The sequence below is a fragment of the Vanessa tameamea genome, chromosome 30 (genome assembly GCF_037043105.1).
Source record: "Vanessa tameamea isolate UH-Manoa-2023 chromosome 30, ilVanTame1 primary haplotype, whole genome shotgun sequence".
NCBI classification, from domain to species: domain Eukaryota; kingdom Metazoa; phylum Arthropoda; class Insecta; order Lepidoptera; family Nymphalidae; genus Vanessa; species Vanessa tameamea.
This window is the reverse complement of record NC_087338.1, coordinates 2,151,221-2,177,274: the sequence shown is the minus strand read 5'-3', so window position 1 is coordinate 2,177,274 and position 26,054 is coordinate 2,151,221. Positions and strand designations below refer to the sequence as shown.

The window sequence follows — 26,054 nt, the reverse complement described above, 5'->3', positions numbered from 1 at the left end:
TCAAACTTATAGTGCAACGTTTTGACCTATATCTCGGCCGACTTTATAAAGAGGTTAAAATAATTTGCTGAAAATTCAAATTAGCTCTGCAATTTTAAGGCCTCTCCGTTCGCGGGCGTAGGAAGGGAACGGCATGGATACGAAAACGCCTCACCCCGACCCCTTCGGTAGGTATACAAGAAGAAAATTTGCAATGCAAGATTAATCACGGAGATATATTTTTTTAAGAAAACCACTAGTTTCTTAAACGATGATCAAACTCAGATTATCTATTCGGACTAAATAGTGAACGCTCATTGGTCGACTATTGCGTCATGCGTTGCGTCTAACCAATGACCGTTCAGATTAAAGGTCAATTATAAATTAATCTTCCTATGCATGGAGGTTAAGTAATTGGAGGTTATTAGTAAAATGAAATAATTAATGTATATATATTAATACTATATAAAATAAAATAAAAACACCATAAATGAGTTCTTCGATATGACATTAAAATATTCAAACATTAAATCATAAGGCGAGAGAACACAGATAAGTTTTGTAATTTAAGAGCAACGTAGAAGTACTCATACAAGAAGGGGGGTATATACGGATACCCCCTTCTAAATTGGGATGAGGAAGGGCGCGTCATATATATGAGTATTCGGAAAACATGTTGACACACCTCGATTTCGTTACAAAAAAATAAAACATATGGGGCTCATATCTAACTAGAATATATTCGCAAGAGATCCCGGTTTCATATTAATAATTCGAGGTCACGTCAGCTTAATATTCACGCAGGGGCGCCGGAGTTCATCAAGAATTAAACGAGGTAGATAGTTTTATCGTGTCGTGAGTCCGTAAATACAAACTAAATATAACTCGTTCTTGAATAATATATGTTATAAATTGAGGTCGCACTGAGAGCAGAGCAGAGCAGAGCATACTAGAGCAATTTTATATGCCTTGTAAATATTATACACGCTAGCCACTACAATCGCATTCAAATAAAATACACTTATAATTGAGTATCGTATTGTAAAATGATAGAAAAATAGTAAGTAATGAGTTTCAAGCCGGTTCTACTCGGTAATTTTACATTTATTTCATTACTGTAACACGACGATTCAAAAGTGATTTTATGAACGCAGGTGAATATAGAACATATTGATTTTAATTTTTGCAATTTACATGATTTTAAAGCTAATCGAAATTCTATTCGATAATAGATAGATAAGTGGTTTGTACCGGATCGTACCGCTTTTTCTGAAGGGGATAAGAAAAAAGGTCAGGAACGTCCTCAATTATATAACACTTCAATAATGTTTATCTAAAAAGACTGGTGTGTGTGTGTACTGAATTGTACCAGTACTATTAGGGTTTTATAAAAAAATAAGGTTGTATGATGCACTATTTTCCCTGCTTTTCGTATATATAACGTAGTGCTCGTCGGTACGAACAGGCAGGAACAGAACAATGTCTCAAAATAAACGAAAAACTTGGAACTAAATTAGCATATATATATGTAAATTTAAATATATCATAAAAACAGAAAAAAAAGATATCACAAATTATCATAAGTAACGGCCTGTGAATGTCCCACAACTGGACTAAGGCCTCCACTCCCCTGTCCTCTCCCTATGGGGAGACTTTTGAAGCTAATTTCACCATGGCGCTCCAACAGGCCGGTGGATACACATGGGGCAGAATTTTATTGAAATTAAATACATGCAGGTTTCCTCGCGATGTTTTCCTTCACCGCCGAGCACGAGATGAATTATAAACACAAATTAAGCACATGTGGAAATACATTGGTCCTATTTGGGCCTGAAACCGCAACCATTGCGTAAAACGTAACTTAGTTTCTTACCGATTCATCACGATATAATCTAAATTCCGAACCATCGATACCTTTCATGATTTTTTTTTTATTTATATCGTCCGGACAGACATACAATTGCGATAATTGCGATTCGAGACTTTATTAATGTACATTATGGTTCCGCATAAAAAAAATACTCTTACTCACCCCGCGGGATAGGCAACGACTTCGGTGTTCGGATCACAGTCGAGCGCCGCGTTACTGCTGACAGTCAAACCGAGCACTGTTTCCAATTTAATCTGTGGACAAAGAAAATATAATATTAATTACTTTTATCGAATCAATTTATTTTTTATAACATATCTTTTTACACTACTCTAATTGAAAAAGGAATAAACCTTACATATTTTTATAGTCATAAGGGCAAATGGTGAGTGGTCACCACTGTCCGTAGATATTAAAGCTGTAAATAATTTGATCATTCCTTACGATACTCCACCTAACATTGGGAACCAAGATGTGGTTACATTGGCTCACTCGCCGTATAAACCGAAACACAAAAATAAGTATCGCTGTTCCATGTTCCATCCGATTTGCTAACAGATCTGGTATATTATACTAAAATCCGTTTATGATTACTACATACATATTTATTTATAGCACAACACAATTCCTCGACTCATTGTACAATTCAACTTTAATACCAATGTTCAAATAACAGTTTTCGCAATTTTTCCACGTATCCGTAATGAATATCACGGATTATTCGAGATCTCGACCAATGATACCGCGTCAATTCAAGGTCAAAGTTGTTTATGTTTCTACTCCTCTTATGGTTGGAATAGGATATAAATCGAGGCGGTCATAATGGTAACGCACGAGAGTTCCCATGACTTATATTTCGTGGAAATCGAACCTATTTCTTCTCATAATGTATTTCTTTCTTTTTACATAAAATCAAATGTCCCACGGCTGAGCAAAGGCCTTCCATCCCTACTGAGGAGAAGGTTTGGAGATTACTCCACCACGCTTCTCTAATGCGGGTCTTACACATAACATAAGGAGTCGTTATTGTGTCGTCAAAGATATTCCTACAAATCTTACGATTTTTATAAGGACGCGTTCTAATTACGCTTTGTAATTAGAACAATTCAAACAAACAATTCAATTCAATTATACCACCAATCGGGTGGTAGGATTGAATAATTAAAATCGTTAATAATAAACATTACTTCACGCTGTGATTATCTATCCAGAATTTATCTTCAATTTCAAATTACCTTTTAAAATATATAACCCATATACATATTTAAATACGTACGAAGGATGTTTTTTGTAAATAAGTGATAACGACTAGATAACACGTTCTCTACGCTAAAAACCATAAAACGAAGGTAAACAGTTCAAATTAGACGTACCTACATAGAGGCACAAGGTTACGTACTGTTCAAACATCCTAAAAAAACCTTCAAGTGATACGTGTTCATGGCAAAAATACATATTCTAATCGTAAACATTTTAGATCACCTGATGGAAAGTGACTACCACCGAGGGGCTTGCAGGTGCGTTGCCGGCCTTTAAGGAAGGGGTACGCTCTTTTCTTGAAGGTTTCTTTAATTCATGACCTAATGCTATACACCCAGACTAACATACAGAGCCAAAGCCTCCCCGCTATTCATAACCGAAGAGTTTTAAGAAAGTCACCCAAGTGTGAATTAGGAACAATGATGGCAGCTCACATCTCTTCCAAGGACGACCGGCCGCCATATTGGATCACGTTACGACCTTGTGTACCGGCATCGTGTTATTAATTTCATATCTAATTAACATAAAGATTTAGACTCTGTTTTGATAACTTTAAATTTAGTAAAAGGAATTAAATAAAAAATATACTATATTGATATTATAAATGCGAAAGTAACTTCTATCTATCTTTCTGTCTGTTGCTCTTTCACTAAAGGTTCGGTAAAGCAATTAACTTAATTTGATTAAATTTGATATGAAGTAAGATTTTACTGCTAGGAAGGACATAGGTTACATTTGATGCCTAACATCCGACGACCAACCCCTAAAAAGCGAGCGAAGCCACGGGCGACAACTAGTGTTAAATAATATTTCATTCAAAAAAAAAAAACAAATTCTAGTGTCAAAATGGCGTCGTAGTCTGTTCTGCAGACATCAATAGCATTACTAAGTTTAGAAGTAAATTTAATGCCATTGCATATCTTCCTCTTGTTCCATTATACAAACTATATACATAGTATGTAAAATGTTTATAACATGACGTAAAAAAGCCCAAACATCAAAATCTATACAAAACAATACTTGACAATCTAAGATGTGAACAGTAACCCTAAAAAAAAAACAAGACGCGATCGAATTAATTATAGCAAATTACTTAAAACCGGAAATAACCGGTTACGTTAACAAGGGAACTGGTTATATCCGGTTTTATACACATTCACTTTTAAAGACCTTGCGAGGACGAGCGTCCTTGCCATAAACACGCACTTGGGAAGGACTTTATTCCGTTTAGGAATCATGACATCACAAGTATCTACTTATATCGCTTAGAAGATATGAACAATATATTTTAATAAGCTAAGCTGTAAACTCTCCAGGGAACCATTTTATGCAAGGGATATTTAATTTATACTTTATAACTTGTATTAAATAATATTATATTTATAATACTAAACTATAGTAACGATTCAAATTTGACGCATTATATTACTGTACATATAAAATACGATAAATTATACTAATTTATATAAATTTTACGATACGTATAAGATTTTAAATTAACATGGCTAATTTTATTACTATAAGTATTTAAAACGCGTTACGTTATAGTTCACGAGAACGAAACATTCGTAGATAATGTCGAAATATCGAGCTCCACCAAATAAAAATAAAAAATCATGGTAAATATCCCGTTTCAAATACTTTTACGATACGTTCACGATTGCATTTCGATACAAGTTCAAACCGCAGCTGGATCGTTGGGTAAGCAGAAAACGACAACCGTTTCGATTTGACTACTAATAAGTGACTTGTTCGTAGAATTTTGCCAAATATTTGACATTATGTTACGATAGGCCGCGCGCCAGGAAACGCCAATCCGTAACCACCAAAACTACAAAACGAAGACCGACCAATTGTTGGGTGACGCATACGCTACATCGAGGGGCTCTTAATCATATTAATGACAGTTTTTACATGTCGAATAAAACAGTAAAATACTCAACATTTTACTTCTCGCACGGATTTCCACTATCCTTTTTCACCTACATTCTGTGCCACTGTCATTGCACAGATATCACATCCTTCATCCCTTTAGTCATCCAGTTTTTCCATCGAATTATGAGCATGAGCAAATAAATAAATATTAGACAACATCACATACATTACTCTGATCCCAATGTAAGTAGCTAAAGCACTTGTGTTATGGAAAATCAGAAGTAACGACGGTACCACAAACACCCAGATCCAAGACAAAATAGAAAACTAATGAACCTTTTCTACATCGACCCGGCCAGGAATCGAACCCGGGTCCTCGGAGTGGCGTACCCATAAAAACCGGTGTACACACTACTCGACCACGGAGATCGTCAAGTAGATAGACAGTACACCTAAAACTTCGCACATACTTCTGCATTACAGGTAAATTCTGCTACACATTTTGTGCACGTTGAATGACCACCATAACCCGAATCGATCAGGAGAACATTATTATGACGACCAGCACAAAAAGGCAAGTCCGAGTTAAACGTTAGCAACTCGAAGTTCGATAGTTTTTATTACGATTAGAAATGAGAAATCATTAAAATTATAATCTGCGTTATTATTTATCGAACATTACGAAACGATAAATACGCATACAATTTAATTTATTTGCAAAAAGAAAATCATTAATATTCAGAAATTGTATAACACTAATAATCATATCAATAGGGTTCCGTAGACATTTTTGTATTGAGATTTGGCGGCAGGGCTTTGTGCAAGCCATTTTGGTTAAATTAATACCAGTATTACCTAGCATAGGTATCATATTGATTCGATCTATTGTCCTGATAGAGTTTTTACATTTTATAAAGGCACAATTGAATACAAAACCAAAGTAGTATAGCACGTCATGTTTTTGCTCAGCAAAAACTTCGGGCACGCTTGGTCGGACGGATTTGGTAACTACCATTAAAATTAACAGCCTGTAAATTTCCCACTGCTGGGCTAAAGCCTCTTTTCCCTTTGAGGGGAAGGTGTGGAGCATATTCAACCATGCTGCTCCAATGCGAGTTGGTGGATAAACATGTGACAGAATTTCGTTGAAATTAGACACATGCAGGTTTCAGAATTATAAACACAAATTAAGCACATGAAAATTCAGTGGTGCTTGCCTGGGTTTGAACACGCAATCATCGGTTAAGATGCACGCGATCTAACCACTGGGCTATCTCGGCTCTCTTTTGGTAACTAGCCTACTCTAAATTTGTAGGTACCACCCACTCATAAATTATTCTGTTCCGGATTGAAGGGTGAACCACAAAGTAGCCACACACTTTCTCATTTATGACATTAAGGAATTTACGATAAGTAAACCTTGATATTAAATACAACCTTAAAATAACTACAGCTCTATACAACCACAAAAAAAAAAATACAAAACACCTTAAAAAAGTCACTAATAATAAATATCAAACAAATTGTACAGAACCAATACTACAAAAACCAAACACGTTCAACATTTATAGACGAATAATTACACTATAGTGCCTTTTTTTTTGAGTGAAGGTGTACTTTCGAATTGCGATTAAAATTAACAAACGTAACAGAATCGAATCCGCTTTCACTCGATCTATCGGACCGACGATTCCGATAGACACGAGATGCGTTCTTAAATCGACGAATAAATATTTAAATTAATTTTAATAATACACGAGTCTATCGTCTAACAGCGATATATTCGACACCAAACAATTCAACAGAAGAAATACCTGACCTATATTATATCCTGTTCAAGTTAGCTTGATCTTTTCGACAGACGGGCTAGTGATGGGAAACAGAAAATATAACATATATAACAGTCGATGGAACGATGGAATGCGTAATTCAAATTGGAATTCAATTTTTTTTTTTACATTATTTTTCTAAAAACAGTTATACCAGCTAAAGAGACCCAACCACTAGCCAAAAAAAAGGGTTTTTTTTTGTTCGTAACAATAACTTAACAATGATCTTTAATAATTATTTTTTGTTATCGATATTTGTAACAGTTACTGCCTGGTATTCGTGTCCTTACCGTTCGACCGATGTAACATTGCACAAGCATCTATTAGTTTCAGTGTTTCTATTTAAATTTTACTTTGAAGCAATAAAGTTTTAAAAATTTCGGATAACGCTCGAATCTTTAGAGACTTTTATTTAATATTTTTACAATTTTTAAAATCATTAAATTAAGAAAATAATCGTCATTGCAACGTTATGTCGATCAGAAAAATTTACATCTGTCAAAAAGATCAAGCTATCTTGAACAGGGTATAGGTGTTTTTTAAATGAAATACCTGATGGTACGTCACCACAGCTTATAGACATTAGCACCGGAAAAAAAATTAAACCACACCTTACATAGCCAATGCAGCATCGACCTTGGGAACTATGATGTTATGTGCCTTGTGCATATAGTTACACAGGTTCGATCACCCTTCAAACCAAAAAACAACGATACTAAATATTGCTACTTGGTAAAAGAATATCTAAGTAGTGAGAGGTACCTACCCAGCCGGGCTTGCAACAAAGCCCCAACACAAAGTATGAAAACTTCATCTATTAAAACTATAGCAAAACGGTTTTTTAAACACCGCTCATACATTAAATATATGACCATATTTGAAAAAATTACAAATATTAAAAAGCGAAATACTACACACTGATTAATCACAAAATCTCAGAAATTATAACGCCTCCAAACCTGGAATTGGTCAGGTAGGTTCCGAATAAGGTGAAGACATTCGCTAAGAACGTATTTTACGAAACTCCACACCCCTATGGTACAAAAACGGGGTTTGGAAGTTTGTGTCTTATAAATTTCGCGAGGTTCAGCTAGTATCTAATATAACCTTTATTATTATATAACTAATAATCTATTTATTCTATATACATACAAATTTAACTTCTATGCGTTCTTAAACTATTCATCAGAATGTGATAAAACTTTCGTCAAGAACTCCGTCAACTAGCGAAGGATCTTGCCAAGAAAAACAAACACAATTTTCGAATTTTATCTGCGTACATTTGTTTCAATATAAACGTTAACATCAACCCTTATTTACCCGCGAAGCAGATGCTTGTTTAGAAATAACAATTTTCAAAATAAAAGAGAAAGTGTAAACAAAAAAAAAAAATTAGACATCGTCTCCTCGCGTGGGCTGCACCGAACGTATTTACATCTGTTGAAACTATTCATTAATACATTTCATCACGTGGCACACCGAGACCCGTTCTTGAGTGGACCTTCAGATTTACATAACACGTATCGCTGATCAAATTACATAATTTCACCTAAACACGAATTCTACATATCAGTGACAATATTCTCTCAGTGAAGTCCACATGTTCCGATAATGCACGAATACAATTATGGTATATTTATATAAATACATATATTTCACTTCGAATAGGAAGACTTGTAGACAAATAGTTCTTACTAAAATTTTACGTCTATCTTTACGAATAATAAGAAAGCCGTGATGTCACAGCGGTTAGAAATCTTAACCAATGATTCCGAGTTCAAACCAAGCATCACTGACTTTTCATGTTGTAAATTCGTAAATGACGTTACGTGACGGTGAAGGCAACATCGTGAGAAAACCTGCACATGGCGGATGAAAATATGCCACGTGTGGCAGTGTGGTGGAGTACACTCCAAATCTTTCCCTCTTAAAGGAGACAGTCCTTAGCCCAGCACTGTAACACAGTATGTTAGTTACGATAGTAATAAGTTTAAGTTTTATTGAAAATTGATTTAGAAGTTTATTCAGTAAAGCGTTACAAAAATCTTTCCTCATTTATTGATTTAAACACACAAACAATCTATAAACATTTTTACATTGTTTAAAAAAAAGTATTTTACATAGTTCTGAATTACCTCAACAATAATTCAAAAAAATCAAAGAGTAAAAAGATTCTATTTAAATTTAAAATGACAGGCAATAAAAAAATACTGACAATAATTACAAACATAACATAATATAACATAGTATAAAGTATGTAACATAAAGGCATATGACATATACTAAAACCCATATGAAGTATGGAAAACTATCGGTTAAAACATATAACTGAACAGGTAACTTTCCTACCATCAGTGATTATTTTCGCTCCAGTGAAAGCCAGCGCTCCCATTGGCCATTGACACAGAACGTGCTGCAGGTAATTACGTCACCAGCGTAATCTACGGCCAAGTTCGAACCGGTTACAAATGCTATGTGTTCCGTATACTATTTATATTGCTCGAAAATAAAATTACTTGGCCCCTTCCAAGTATTGTGAAAGCCCGTCTGGGTAGGTAGCATCCACTCATGAGATATTCTACAACAAAACAACAATACTTAGTTATTGCGTTCCGGTTTGAAAGGTAAGTGAGCCAGTGTAACTACAGGCACATGGGTGGGTTTCTGACGTCAAAATTATAATAACCCCAAATTCAATCGTTGATTTTCAAAAACACGTGTATTTCTCGTGCAACCAAGATCGCCTCAAATTCACAATCTATATGATATTACTTTATTTACATTGATAATTTAAACAAGCGTGCACAAAATTAATATCACAAATAGCTGTGTGAAATTAAATCATGACCTCGTGGAATGTTTGCTTCCCCGTTGATCAATCGCAAACAAACACAATAATAATTATATATAATCTAGGATCTGGGAAACTATACGTCCGATTGACTTGAACATTTTAGTTACTCTTTTTACGACGTTGACGCTACCTAATATACGAGAAGGTTTTTTTGGAAACTTTGCATAATAAAAATGGTGATCACTCTTTCATCAGATAAAGCTTTTTGCATATAGTAATAAATAACTTCACATATAAGACGAATATATTTATTATCTAACTATTGAACTTAACTGTTACCAAAAAGGAAAAAAAAATTCGATCATGAAAACTCTCATAATAGGTTTTCCACAAATTATCTCCTTGAGAAGTTTAGCTTGTTTCATTTTATTTTCACACGATCAAATGTAATTCCGTTATATTTACTATATAGGTAGGTGCATAACTCAAATGCTATTATAAATTCGATACAGAAGCGATGCCCTACGAACGTTTAATCGTACATTAAATCGATAACTTGCTGCATCCAATCGATTGGAACGGACCTAAATGTAACCTTCGTCTTATTCTGCATGTGGTAAACGAGCGGGAGACTCGCCTTATGGAAAGTGACTACCACCGACCGTGGACATCTGTAACACTGGGGGGGGGGGGCTTGAAAGTTGAAAGGGCATTTCAGTGCCAAGTTAAACAATAATATCTTTCTTTCTTGCTCTTTACTACAGCCGATTCCGATGATAGGAGTAAAAAACAAATTTGACCTTGAATTAACATAAGGACATTGGACGAGGTTTAAAATACCTATCTATCGCTTTCTTTGTGGATTCTTAAAAAAATGCGTTTTGAAAATAAAGGCGGAATAGTGTTCTATTTATTATAAAAAAAGTTATATTAAGCCGATGAAACGGCCGGTATCCCACTCCTGGGCCAAGGCTTTTCTCTCCCTTTGATGTTCTCCACAGTTAGAGCTTAATCCACCATGCTGCTCCAATGGAAGTCAGTGGAATAAGCCCATATATATGTGGCGTATTTTCGTCCGGGACATGCTGCTTTTCCCAAAATATAGACACACGTAAATTGGTCTGCGAAACTTCATAAGGTGAAACTAAACACACGCAGGTATAGACAGCAGCAGCAGAGCTATTAGTAGATCGCCTGGAATATATAAACCTAAAGTGTAGTTATCTTTATTCACTTTGATATTGGAACAAAAAAAGAGAACAACCTATATTTTTTGGTTTGATAATAAACGTAGGTAAACATTTTTACATTACATTTTTTTACATTCGCAGCCTGTAAATTTCCCACTGCTGGACTAAGGCCTCCTCTCCCTTTGAGGAGTAGGTTTGGAGCATATTCAACCAAGCTCTAAATACACATGAGGCAGAATTTCGTTGAAATTAGACACATGCAGGTTTCCACACGATGTTTTCCTTCACCGCCGAGAGCACAAGACGAATTATAAACACAAATTAAGCACATGAAATTTCAGTGGTGCCTGCCTGGGTTTGAACCCGAAATCATCGGTTAAGATGCACACGTTCTAACCACTGGGCCATCTCGGCTCTCATTATAATATTCATTTTATTAGCAAAACTAGAACTGGCGTAAGATAACACACCGCATACCGCATTTAAAATGACTAAAATTACAGAGACACTTAAAAAATCACTCAACACTCGATCATTCAATAGTTCCAAGTATTGTTTATTATCGTGTATTCTATTGCGTACTGCACTTTGTATTCAAACGGTGTCACGATTGTTATTCGAGCGAGATGAACGCAACGACAATACACACTTTAATACTATGTATTAGTATTGCAAATGAAAAACTTAAATTGTGTTTTTATCTGTTAATAAAAATATGCAGGCACACGAAAAAAAAAAAACATAATAAACAATACAGGTGCTCTGAAGACATACATACGTATTAGTTTCAATTTTGATAAAAAATAAAAAAACATGTATTCATTGAAGTTAATATATCCATTCGAAAAAGATACTTTTATCAAGTTGGCTCATTCTTATAAGCATATTTTATTATATAAATGTCTTTTTACAAGATTAAATTTAATGTAAAGCTGTCCACTACGGGATACGACGTAACCAGCAGCAGTACCCGAGTCTCGAGATTTAAAATTTTCACCGACAGACCGAAAAGCAGACACATCAGATTATGCGCACAGGGGAATAAAGTGCACCTGTGTTTACGAAAATGTCTAGTCTCAAATTAATAAGACATAATATAACAAATAAATAATATTATCAAAGAGAATTACTACTAAATAATTTTGGACAGCAATTCCAGAGTACTTAACTTGTAGGTTTATATAAATAGGGCTGCATCCGGTTATCAGTTTGACATTATTTTAGAAAAAAAAGTAGCTGAGCAGAGTAGAAACATCCGAATTGATGATTTTTAAAATAATTTACATTTCAATAAAATCAATAAAAGCAAGAGTTTCATTAATAAAATAGTTTTACCGCCTAATGAATTAATACCTTGTTGCGTAACACATAAAAAAATAACTGCGCGCGATCTCCTGTCACAGAGACCTGGGTTTATTTACTTTTTGGCGCGAAATTCGGGTACTTCAGAAATACTATTTCTGACTCATAGAACATAAAACGTCTTAATAGGTTTTCGTTATTAATTTAAAGTAATTCATGTTATTGTTGATAGTTATTTGTTATTGTTAATTCAGATCGTTATAAGCCAATACTTCAGAGTCATTTTAACTTCTGGTCTGTAAGAAAGAAACATTTTTCTGTTCTATATTCATAATTTCGTAAAATTCATTGACAAAGTCCAACGAGCGGCCATGTTTGACGTTTACGGGTGCATTCAGAAAGTGTGTTCCAAACAATAATTTCGTGCAGTTATTAAATAAAATTAGGAGTAAAATTTGTATAGTTTTATTTATTTTACCCGAGCGAAGCCGGGTTCTCATCTAGTATAAGTACGTAGCAACCGCGTATACAGTATACGCACTACGCACACACAAGTGCGTGTGTGTGCGTGAGAGGTTATGACAGCAACAAGAACGTCATGCCGTTTGCCGTCACGACATACGAATCAGTCCCCCAAAGCCCGCCAATAGTCTCACATCAAAAACATATGATTAAAATTGAAACTTCGTTATAATAACAATGTAACCATTTAATATGAAGCTTAAAGCCCAAACACAGTGAGCATAATATCACAAATTCCTACAACGCTGCGTTCTGGAATGTCGTTAGGTGGGTGGTAGAATGGTGGGTGTGTTTATCATCAATTGACCGCAACCTGCTATTGTATCATTATTATCTAAGGTAGGATACGTTCATTGTGGATTTATAAGTATTCACAGTACCTATTGACCGTCCATTTGATAAGAATTATTCTAATTTTCGAAATCATAATTCGAAACACCTCCGCGTCTTGAGTCAAATCGCATAAACAGAAATCGACAATATTTTTAGAAGGAAATTTTAGTATGTAAATATTATATAACCCTATTAGACTGTTAAAATTACTATTGGTATTGTGGTAGATACGTATGTGTGTGTGTGTGAGAGTGTGTGCGTGAGAACGCGTGGGGGGGGGGAGGCGTGCGCGCGTGCGTGTGTAAAATTCGCTATTCGATACTAAAATCGACTAAATATGTGATAATATGTAATACTCTGTATGTATGTACTAGATTCTCCTCCAAAATGCGTATATAATTTGAGCTTAATCGGTCGGTTGAAACTGGAGATTGCCGTTTCGATATTTGACACACACACACACACACACACACACACACACACACACACACACACACACACACACACACACACACACAAACACACACACACACACACACAAACACACACGCACACACACACACTCACTGAGAAGAATTTACATAAAACCTTGTAAGGCAATTTCTCCACCCCCATATATATCAATCTTGGAACCATAAACTATTGTATGATGAGAGTTCAATGTCAAACGTAATATCTAATTTTTGAATTATGTCCGTATAAACAAAATTAACACTTAAAATCGAAACCATTCAATGAGACCCCGTTCGTTAAAGGAGTAAGGCACGCGCTAGGCCACCGGCGTATCCTTGACACACTCCCTTATCTCCGAAACCATTGAATATTCAATGAGTTACGAAGTGCAACCCACTTTCGTAACTAAAAAACTTCACGAACCCACTCAAATTTGATAGCATTTGTATTTATAAAATAGTTGTGCTGGCAAACAGGCCACCGGATTGTACGAGTACCGTGCCTGTTATTACACTGGCTCACTCACCCTTTCAATACACGACAATGAATATACACAATAATTAGTAGGTAAAACCTACCCAGACGGAATTGCACAAAGTCCTATCATTGGTGATAGGACTTTGTGCAATTAATTAATAAAATATTAATTCTGCAATATAATTGCGGTGTCTTCCACTGCCCGTACATATTTAACGACCTTCGCTTATCCGACGTACGAATTTATAAATAATTCAACTGCAAAAAAATATATTATATAAAAAACCTAGTGAAGATTGACAATTTAAGTATGTATACCAATTTAAATAATGCATGTATTGTCTATTCCAAAGAGTGTATGTGAAAGACGATCTGGCTGGAAAGAATGATACTCGTGAGATGACGTCAGACTGAGAAGTATGGGAGAAGACATGCTGCGTCGACCCCAAATAAAATTGGGATACATCATCTTCCTCCTGCTAAGGGCAGGCAGGAGGATGATGATGTATTGTCTATTACAAACACAAAAGCCAAATAAACAATATTAAACATCGAACTGACGCGATTTTATTGGTCGCGAGCTTGATCTAATCGAATCTACGATACTCATTATGGATTTGCGAAAAATTACATTTTGAACGTCGACGGAACTGTTATTGGAACTTCGCAAGCAAAATAAAAGTGTTAATAAGTAGCTTAGACAAATATTGTTGTATTATAATTTTTTTACATTACATTAACAGTCTGTAAATTTCCCACTGCTGGGCTAAGGCCTCCCCTCCTTTTTGAGGAGAAGGTTTGGAGCATATTCCATCACGCTGCTCCAATGCGGGTTGTGTATCCAACACATGTGGCAGAATTTCGTTGAAATTAAACATATGCAGGTTTCCTCACGATGTTTTCCTTCACCGCTTAGCAAGAAATGAATAATAAACACAAATTAAGCACATGAAAATTTGTTTTGAACCCGCAATCATCGGTTAAGATGCACGCGAACTACTGGGATACACAGATGAACTACTGGGCCATCTCGACTCTTAACGTATTATAAACAAAGATACATTAGTCAAGAGCTGTTAGAAGTACACAATACAGCTGAACTATTAGCAAATCCCGTGGAATTTATAAAGCTAAAGTTTATTAATATGATTTTTACTTACATTGAAATTAAGTATATTTTAATAGTTGTTTTCTTTTAAATAGTACCTACTGATTGATCAGTGATAGGTATAGGTATAATCGGTTCCGTCCAATAAATTATTTCAATCACATCGACTTTGTAGTGTGACTATTAATTGAGTGTCCTTGATGCTTCTAAGAAGTCAATTGCTGTTTCTCAATGGTGATTTTTTTTAAAAAAAAACAAGGTAACCTTTATATATAGAATGTTGTGTTTTAAGATTTAAATGTTTACTTCGTGGTAGGGCTATGTGCAAGCTCGTCTGGGTTTGTACCACCCATTCATCACAAATTCTACCGCCACACTATACTATAATCAGTATTGTCATGTTCCATTTTAAAGTTTGGGTTAGCCAGTGTAACTATAGACACGAGGAACACAACACAATCGTTCCCAAGGTTGGTGGCGCATTGAGGATGTAAAGAATGCCTAATATTTCTTACAACGCCATTGCGGTGACCACTTGCCATCAGGTGGCCATTTGCTTGTCCGCCTACCAATATATATCATAAAAAAAACCACTAACTTTGTAAAAAAATTAATCGTCAATAATTTTAACGAAATTATATACCGTATTGTTTAAAAGAATGACTTTTAACTTTTGACTTTTTTCATTCTTAATACTTGTTATTCTAAATTAGTAGATGTAATTACACGCATAACACAATTATTGAATTAAAATAATATTTGTTTAGTATCGTTTTTGCCAATTGAATCAACTATTTAACCGTGCTGCCTGATCGGATCCTCCGCTTCTGTGCTGTTGGCGCAGTGGTTGGCACGCGTAAATCGCAACAGACTTTAAATCAGACCCGGACCAGCACCACTCATTTTGATGTGTTTAATGTGTGAAGGGGCACATCAAGTGCATCAACCAACCCGCATCGAGGGAGCGAGGTCGAATAAGTTAAAAGCGTGCTCCTCTCGAGAAGGGGAATTACTTTAAACCTGTCACGACCTTCGTTGTTTAGTATTTTTTACAGATTAAAATACGCACGGACGTAACTAATCAAATAATGGAAATGAATAAACTTCCAAATAAATAGTATCCTCGTAGCCAAATTTAAATTCGTCTGCAGCGGCCATTCTGGACTAGTCTCTACACGACTGATGCTATATAGAGAGAGGAGACATAGACAAAGGCACTGTAAGAAATATTAACCATTCCTTACATCGACTATGCGCCACTAACCTTGGGAACTAAGATGTTATGTCCCTTGTGCCTGTGATTACACTGTCTCACTCACCCTTCACACCGGAACACAACAATACTGAGTACTGTTAATTGGTGGTAGAATATCTGATGTGTGGGTGGTACCTACCCAGATGGCTTGCACATTTAATACTAACAGCAAACTGATAGATAAGCTAGTCGCCACTAGAGCAACTATGGAATTTGGAAAATATACTGTATTCAAATTGCATCTCACTAAAAGCATATTTATTCTTCAATCTGGTGCAAGTGTTAGTTGTAATCAAAACTATACGAATGGAAAACCACAAAGACGAACGAGTATGAGATGAAATCTTCATAAAGTTAACAAGTCATAATCCAAGCGAGAATGATAAAATTCGGAATGAGGTCATAGTCAAGGATGCCACATCTAAACCTACTTAGAAATGACGTAACGTTTTTGTTAACTAAAAAATAACTTTCATACAATATACTATACTCTACACCAACCATAACAGGAAAAAGGACAAATAAATAACATTTGACAGCAAATTGACGCGACATCATCGGTCGAGAACTTGATTAATCTATGATATTCACTATGGATTTGCGAAAAAAACGGAGTTTTGAACGTCGACGAAACTCTATAAAAATAAAGTGGAAACAAGTGGTTAAGTGTAATAGTGTTGTATTATAAACAAAGATATATTAATCATAAACTCTTAGTATTGCACAATATAGCCGAGTTATTAGCAAATCGCATGAAATACGTAAATCTGAGGTTTGTCTATCGTTTTGGAATAGGCTACCTACTCCTACTCCCATTGGAATAGGCTACGCCGATAAGCGCTTTTCAGAAAATATTTTAATACGTAATATTATAATAAGTAGGTATGTTTCTCAGCTTCATCTGTAGAGTAGACCTTCATGAATTCCACGCCTTGTACTCACATAGAAACACACTACCTTAAATCAATTTAGAACGAACGGGAACTAGTCGAACTAAAATAATTTAGAGAATTTTTTTCAATTATAAAAATAAAAGTATCAAAATGTAGAAAATAAATTTAAAACTTATATTAGGAAAATTAAATGTCATGTTCACAGGACACCTCTTCGCCTAGATATAAAATCATTATTATCCTCCGTGACAATCAGAGAAGGGTCAGTGAGCCAGTGTTACTGCAGGCACAAGGAATGTAATAAATTAGTTCCCAAAGCGATGCAAGGAATGGTTAAAATTTCTTACGCTGTCTACATATACATAAACAGCCTGTAAATTTCCCACTGCTGGGCTAAGGCCTCCTCTCCCTTTGAGGAGAAGGTTTGGAGCATTTTCCACCACGCTGCTCCAATGCGAGTTAGTGGAATACACATGTGGCAGAATTTCGTTGAAATTAGACACATGCACGTTTCCTCGCGATGTTTTCCTTCACCGCCGAGCACGAGATGAATTATAAACACAAGTTAAGCACATGAAAATTCAGTGGTGCTTGCCTGGGTTCGAACCCGAAATCATCGGTTAAAATGCACGCGTTCTAACCACTGGGCCACCTCGGCTCTCGCTTACGCTGTCTATGAATTATTTATTTTTATCATTGTTTACTAATCTATAGTCCCTTATTGAATCCGCGTGAAGTCGGAACGGGTAGCTAGTTTAATACGTAAGACAAAATTAAAACCACAAAAAAAAAAAAAGAAAAGAAAAGTTAGTAGATATGTATTAGGAATGCTATCAGGAGACGATCGAAGTCAACAACGACACGAGCGGTAAAATAATTTAAGCGACAACCCTGATCTCAAAACAAGTAAATCGTGCGCATGTATCTCCAATTGTGCCGAGTGGGCGTCGCTCGGAATGGCGACTGATTCAAACTAAATATGACAATGAGCTACTTCATAGCGCACATTACTTCGTCGAATAAAAAGAAAGTCTCTATGGGTGCAACTATACATTTTGAATTTTAAAGCGAAATATTATTCAAAGTAACTGCGATTGATGTCGATTAAATTTTATTTAAAGCTTTTATTTGTTTTATTTAGGTGCCGACATGGCCCAGTGGTTAGAACGCGTACATCTTAATCGATGATTGCGGGTTCAAGCCCAGGCAGGCACCATTTAATTTTCATGTGTTTAATTTGTGTTTAAAATACATCTCGTGCTCGGCGGTGAAAAAAAACATCGTGAGGAAACCTGCATGTGTCTATGTCAATGTCAATTCTACCACATGTGTATTCCACCAACCCTTATTGGAGCAGCGTGGTGGAATATGCTCCAAAACCTTCTCCTCAAAGGGAGAGGAGACCTTAGCCCAGCAGTGGGAAATTTACAGGCTGCTAATGTATATATGTTTTATTTATTTGTAACTAGCTTTGTAATAAGAGTTTATATACAAATTTAAGCTTAAGCTCCCCGTCCCGGCTTCATACCGTAACAATAATATGTACATCACTTAGATTGAGGATCAAATATAGAAAGAAAACATCTCAGACTATTCACTATTCTATACTATAATATGCATGTATTAAACATATAAACCTTCCTCTTGAATCGCTATATGTATTCAAGAAAACCGCATTAAAATCCGTTGCGTAGTTTAAAAGATCTAAGCGCACAGACGGAGGAAGCGACTTCGTTCTATACTATGTATAGTTGACGGGCTCACAAATGGGTTACTTGATGGTATGTGGATACCACTGCCCTTAGACATTCCTTGCATCGACAATGGACCGCCAACATAGAGAACAAAGATGTTAGATTTCATGTATCGATCAATAGTTAAGTTTCGAGTTTGATCTTATAAAAAATCTCAACGGAAGCGAACCCGTAACTCGCGTCCATTCAAACCGTTGCTCGATTGAGCTTATTATAACGATACGTTTAAAGTAGTCGTTAAGCAGTCGTTATCGTTGTTAATTTTTTGTTCTGTTATATCTCCTTTTTTTTTTTTTTATTATGTATATTTTATGTATTTATTTATGTAAATATTTATTATAGTATATATTTATATTATATATATTTATTGTTATCTGTATATTGTGTTAACATTTTTATATTATGTATGTATTTTATTTTGACTTAAATTAGTGTACCCTTCCCATATATGTAAATACTATGATCCTCTGCCCAAAGGTTGCCTGGAAGAGATCGCTGCTGAGCGATAAGGCCGCCTGTTGCACCTCATGCAACTTTTTGTTTCAATATTGTAATTTTTAGTTTTAAGTTTGGGTGCAATAAAGTATAAATAAATAAATAAATAAATAAATAAATAAAAGTAATGCGCAATCAAACATACATACTAATAGCATTAAACTCCGTTGAAACGATCAACACTAGTAACTAACGAATAAGTCGATCGCTATAATCTCATAAACACGAACTTGTAATACTTTAAAGCAATAAAAGTAAATGCGAAAACGGCAATAGCAGAATTCTAACTTTAAAATAACTTCATATGGTTTCTAAGTATTTAAGTCGATGACTATGGAGTATTAAAAGATAATTTATGACGAATATATCTAGTCGTTGTTTTATATACATAAAACATAATAATCAGTCTGTAAATTTCCCACTGCTGGGCTAAGGCCTCCTCTCCCGTTGAGGAGAAGGTATGGAGCATATTCCACCACGCTGCTCCAATGCGGGTTGGTGGAATACACATGTGGCAGAATTTCGTTGAAATTAGACACAAGCAGGTTTCCTCACGATGTTTTCCTTCACCGCCGAGCACGCGATGAATTATAAACAAATTAAGCACATGTAAATTCAGTGGTGCCTGCCTGGGTTTGAACCCGAAATCATCGGTTAAGATGCACGCGTTCTAACCACTGGGCCATCTCGGCTCTATATACATACATACTTTAATATTACATTTGTAACTGATGGGTGATGGACATGTTCTACTCGATTAACTTTTTTTTTTTTATGACATGTTGGCGGACGAGCCTATGGGCGCCCTGATGGTAAGTGGTCACCACCGCGCATAGACAATGGCGCTGTAAGAAATATTAACCATTCCTTACATCGCCAATGCAACACCAACATTGCGAACGAATATCTTACGTCCATTGTGCCTGTAGTTACACTGGCTCACTCTCACTAAGACAGACGGGCTTGCAAAACCACCAAGTCTCAATATATCTTTAATTTGTATTTTTTTTTTGTGTGCACACTTTTATTACACAATTTAAGTTTGAAGGGGTGTTAGATGACCTCATGGGATTTTGAAATTCTTTGGTCGGTGTGGTTGATGTAGTTGTAATATTAAAATGAATGTCTGTTTGTCATCCATACAGTCCTAAACTATTCTTAAGTTTTATTCAAAATACACAAGCCAGTGAAGTACTTGGGGTCCAAAAATATTTCGTATGTTGATCTTTCGATGTAAACTTTTTGAGCAGAGCGAATTATCGTGACGTATAGATACCATACTTAATTATTTACCGTTAATGAACATTAATGAAGATAATAATTATTTAATTTAGAAATGGTTTTTTTTTTTATAATAGATAAAGTCACACGCATACAGATAATAAAAGACTATGATATCTCTATGTGTATGTTTTATGATACGTTGATTAAAATGCACCAACTGAAGATGGCTACATCCGCTATTCTCAAGAGAGACTGGGTGCTATTACAGTGATCTGGTGTGGTGGTAGGGCTTTGTGCAAGCCCCTCTGGGTTGGTATCACCCACTCAGCAGCAGTATTGAGTATTGTTGTGTTCGGGTTTGAAGAGCGAGTGAGCCAGTGTAACTACAGGCACAAGGGATCAACTTAGTTCTCAAGGTTAGTGCCGCATTGGCGATGTAACTAATGGTTAATATATCTTACTGTGCCATTGCCTACGGGCGATGGTGACCACTTTAAAAAAAATCAAACACAGGTCCGGCTCGACCTTTCCGAAGCACGGTAGTGGAAACTTGCAAAATTCGAACAAACAGACAGATAAATATATTCTCTAATTAGAAAACACGTGTGAACAATTTTTATCTACAGCGAGTGTTTATTTGAACACTTTCTATCTCTTTCCTTTGAAATTCGTTAAAAGATGACAAAATTGTTCAACTTTAACCCCTTCAACCGTCAGTATTCTGGTGTGTCTAGTATGCTCGATGGTCACAAAACCAGATAAGTCACTGCAATGTGTAGCCACCAACCCGCATTGGAGCGGCGAGGTGGAGAAAATTTTAAAAACGTCTTCGTCTAATAAGTAACACAATCGGCGTAAGTATTAAATACTCGTTGAAATATTTAATCAAAAAAGTGCAACCTTTTCATCGAATTAACATTTAGTTTGTCATAATTACGCAATGTTAATGTGTCAAAAGTTTACGTCACCGTCATCTCGTACACCTGTGACTTACGAATGCTCTTTAAACGTGATAACACACGTTCGTTTAATGGCATTATAATTATTATATTAATATTAAGTACCTTCTCATCATGAATTTAACTACAAGTCCGTTTCTATATTAAAATTCCGCATATATTTGTAAAAAATACATTAATAATAAAAGCATATTATTCAAATACAGGTTTATATATTATTCAATACAACCTGTATATAGACGATAGAAAGCCGTGGAGCCAATACTTGTTGACTTCCAGGCAGGATATATTATATACATATATAATTGTATTTAACTAACATAACTTGCCGGTTCTTATCGTTAGAATCTACATTCCGAACCGGTGGTAGCTTCACTTAATATAGTTTGTAAACTGACGATTCAAAATTGCTTGTAAAAGCCTACATGAATAAAGTATATTTTGATTTTGAGTCCTCTACCCAAAGTTCATCGTCGTATTTCAGCGACAAGACAAACTTATACACACTCCTGTGTCATTTATCTCTGCACGATTTTTTTTTATGTGAAGCATATTTGTATTCGTAAGATTAAGAAAAAAAAAATACTGATATTTAATTTATTCCTCCTCTTTTAACCTGGGTTCCTTCAAACGAGACATCTTGCGGGCCGACGTGAACACTCTGAAGCTCGTAAGTAGCATGTGTCTAATTTCAATGAACATCTGCTACATGTGCATCCACCAAAGCACATTGGAGCAACTTGATGGAATAAGTCTCTCCAGAAAGGGAGAAGACGCCTTAGCCCAGCTGTAGGGCATTAACAGGCTCTTTTACTACTTCTACTTCTACTTTAACTCACAGATATAGCGATGGAATGTATGATACTATGCAGAGAGATTACCACTTATCAAAATATCGGAACCATTCGCTCAATCGACTGTTTCAAATAAAAAAGAGATATCTCACGATTTTAACTTTAATTATAGTTTGTGAAATTGAAAATCCGAGATGGCCCAGTGGTTAGAAGAGCCGAGATGGCCCAGTGGTTAGAACGCGTGCATCTTAACCGATGATTTCGGGTTCAAACCCAGGCAGGCACCACTGAATTTTCATGTGCTTAATTTGTGTTTATAATTCATCTCGTGCTCGGCGGTGAAGGAAAACATCGTGAGGAAACCTGCATGTGTCTAATTTCAACGAAATTCTGCCACATGTGTATTCCACCAACCCGCATTGGAGCAGCGTGGTGGAATATGCTCCATACCTTCTCCTCAACGGGAGAGGAGGCCTTAGCCCAGCAGTGGGAAATTTATAGGCTGATTATGTTTATTATGTTATGTAAATTGAAAATATATTTGCGCCTTAAATTAAATATAAAAAAAAAAAAATACAAATAATTTAAAGATTCACGGTCACCCATCCAAATCTAGTTTCGACCATTGTAACTTAACTCCCGTTCTGCGCGGTTGCGCTAATATCAAACGAGGAAGGTGAACGAACTCTTCCACGTGACTGAATGCTAGCTGTCTGTTTTATTTCCTAGATCCGAAGACGCTGAAATTAGTTAGAGTAAATACTATATTTTACGAGGTAACTTTAGCAAGAGATCTTAATATAACGAGACCGACGTAATATTTATTTGTAATTTCTCAGTCAATTATTGTATTTTTAGTATTTAACGATCTATAACGTCGGGGAGCCTTCAGGCCAGCGATATTGACTAGGTCTGCCTTCTTGTTATCACTGAAACGTACTAATATTATAAATGTGGTAGTCTGTATGTTTGGGTGTTTGTTACTCGATCACGCAAAGACGACCGACCGCGACGGCTGACGATTTTAAATATGGAATAGAGATAGATTAAAACATCATTTAACACCACGACGCCCCCCCCCCACGCGGGGGCGAAAGCTACTATGTTATATTATTATAGTTTACACAGACCTAATCTGTGTTAAGAGCCTCTATCTCAAGTTACCAAGCCATTCAGTTCGAACTGTGTTTCTCCATCGATAGTATTCCGCTTGAACTCTCCCCATGAGTGTCAGATTGACATCCTTTCTGAGTATAAGTGTATGTGGCTGTGTATCTCACATACTGTAATATATCCAGCCAAGTTGGTTAGTCTTCATTGGCCCCACTACTATTTTAATACCCTTCTAATATGGGTTAGTTTTTAATCCAAACACATTCAGCCTTCGAACCGGAACACAACAATACTGATTAATACTGTTAACCGGTTGTCATATATTTCGGAGAGTATGCTCAGGAACGATTTAATTTGGTACCCCGTTTACCTTTTGACCACAGAACTGCGAGACGATTTGCTTTCTCGTTTCTGATAGGCACCGCTAAATCTGGAATACCTTCCCGACCTCAGTATTCCCTACCACCTACAATAAGGGCATCTTCTAAGCAAGCGCGCTCCACCTTAGGCTGTATCATAACTTTCAACATAACAAAATATATTATTTAAAAAAAAAAAAGCCATCAGAATATGTGACCAGTGGAAGGCACCTCACCTACCAGCCGTAACTATAAACCAAACTTCCAAATATTTCTTTGACTGATTGATACAACGTTAACTCACCTCGTACGCTGGTGTGTGCAGACTGTCCTTAATGACTGGCGCGCTGTTCCTCGGTGCAATAAGCGCCATATTATCATTTTACATATAAATATTTATATTTATAAGACCATATATCACTTCACTTAACAGCGTTACACTATATCTTCGGTTCACTTTAACACTTTTGTTATATAACTATGATGATATACTTGTTTTTAAATCATATTAAATCTTGAGAAGAAAGTGTCAAATTAAAATCGTTGATTTTAATGAAGTATATAGAAATTATATCGTAAATTTACGTTAACATTATCTTCGAATGAACGAGTCCGATTTAAAATAATATTTATACGCTTGTCGCTGATATATACGTAATCGAGAGAGCCTTAGAAATATACTACAGTCTACATAACATCACGTTTCACACGAGATAAAACGCGCGAAGCAACTAATAATTAATAAGGTAGTCTTAAGACTACGTTTCGAAGTCTTGTTGATCCTACATCATGAACCTACTACCCCTCGAAACCCTTGCCGTGGATTCAGATCTGATCGAGCACCACTGAATTTCCATATACATGACTTATATCGTGAGGAAACCTACATGAATCAGATGAAAATTTACCGCAAATATATATGCCAACCAACCCGAATTGGAGCAACCGTGTTTGAATACTCACACCTCGATAGAAGGAGAGACTTTACTCCAGCAAACTTTTTTCTTAAACAAGATTAGTCGACAGTATATGCACGACTAACTCTTTCAAATTCGCAAATTTCACGGTCATTACACGTATGTGGTTACAAATTATAAAAAAAAAAAAAAACGGTTCGCGTGTGACCCACTGACTAACATGTGTATCAAAACGGTCCGACAGACTTTACCGAAATTGATCCACTGTTATATTAATATCGTCTTTGAGCGGTAAAAAGTTTTTTTAATATAATATTTTTCTATTGGAAATTGTACACGAGTTCAAGAAATTCCTCTGGTACCTAAGTTGTGTTTTGTATGTACAGGGAAAAGGGATATTTTGGGTTTTCATCTGTCTAGTAGCTCATCTATTATTGTACCGCTAACCAGCAATACTTAATATAGTTGTTGGTAGGGCTACCCTACCACTTGGTGGTAGGGCTTTGTGCAAGCCCGTCTGGGTAGGTACCACCCACTCATCAGATATTCTACCGCCAAATAACAGTACTCTGTATTGTTGTGTTCCGGTTAGAAGGGTGAGTGAGCCAGTGTAATCACAGGCACAAGGGACATAATATCTTAGTTCCCAAGGTTGGTGGCGCGCATAGGTGATGTAAGGAATGGTTAATATTTCTTACAGCGCCTTTGTCTATGGGCGGTGGTGACCACTTACCATCAGGTGGCCCATATGCTCGTCCGCCAACCAATGCCATAAAAAAAAGCCACTGAAGGCTATATATAACTTGATAGGGATATAACATCTGAGATCCCAAAATTGGTGGCGTTAAAAATGTCTTTAAATTAAGAAATGTTAAATATTTCTTACAGCACTGCTGTATTCAATACTGACTCGAGTATCGAGTATTCGATATTGAGTATTGCTATTTGGGGAACTAAGTACTCTTTCGAAGTTATTTACAATACAATACAAATATTTTCGTATACTATTGCCTCATTGGTCTAGTGGCTGACTTAAAAGGTTGCAGATCCAATGGTTCTGGGTTCAAATTCCAAATCGAAAAGGTAACATTACTGAAATACTACTGCTATTCAATTGTATCTAGTCATGAAGGAACCATTGCCTCCCCAAAACGAAGATTAGAGAATGTGACTGCGTACTTACTACCTTCGATATTTATAGTAATAACTTATTTGATATCGTCAGCTCAGTATGACAATTTTTTTTACATTAACAGCCTGTAAATATCCCACTGCTGGACTAAGGCCTCCTCTCCCGTT

The 26,054-nt window shown here is 35.9% G+C and overlaps 2 protein-coding genes across 13 annotated transcripts in view; one reads left to right on the top strand and one right to left on the bottom strand.

Moving 5' to 3' along the window:
• LOC113391592 (scavenger receptor class B member 1-like) overlaps nucleotides 1-26,054 on the top strand; it is a 352,256-nt gene that overhangs the window by 170,071 nt on the left and 156,131 nt on the right. The gene's annotated exons all lie outside the window — the stretch shown is intronic.
• LOC113391582 (mitogen-activated protein kinase-binding protein 1) overlaps nucleotides 1-26,054 on the bottom strand; it is a 124,807-nt gene that overhangs the window by 40,196 nt on the left and 58,557 nt on the right. For 11 of the 12 annotated variants that reach the window (XM_064219976.1, XM_026627583.2, XM_064219978.1 and 8 more), the window contains exon 3: nucleotides 2,012-2,103. In XM_064219976.1, the coding sequence (XP_064076046.1) occupies nucleotides 2,012-2,103 (92 nt within the window). Of the gene's footprint in view, nucleotides 1-2,011; nucleotides 2,104-24,142; nucleotides 24,335-26,054 lie in introns of those variants that run through there. The other variant, XM_064219981.1, reaches the window with a different exon arrangement.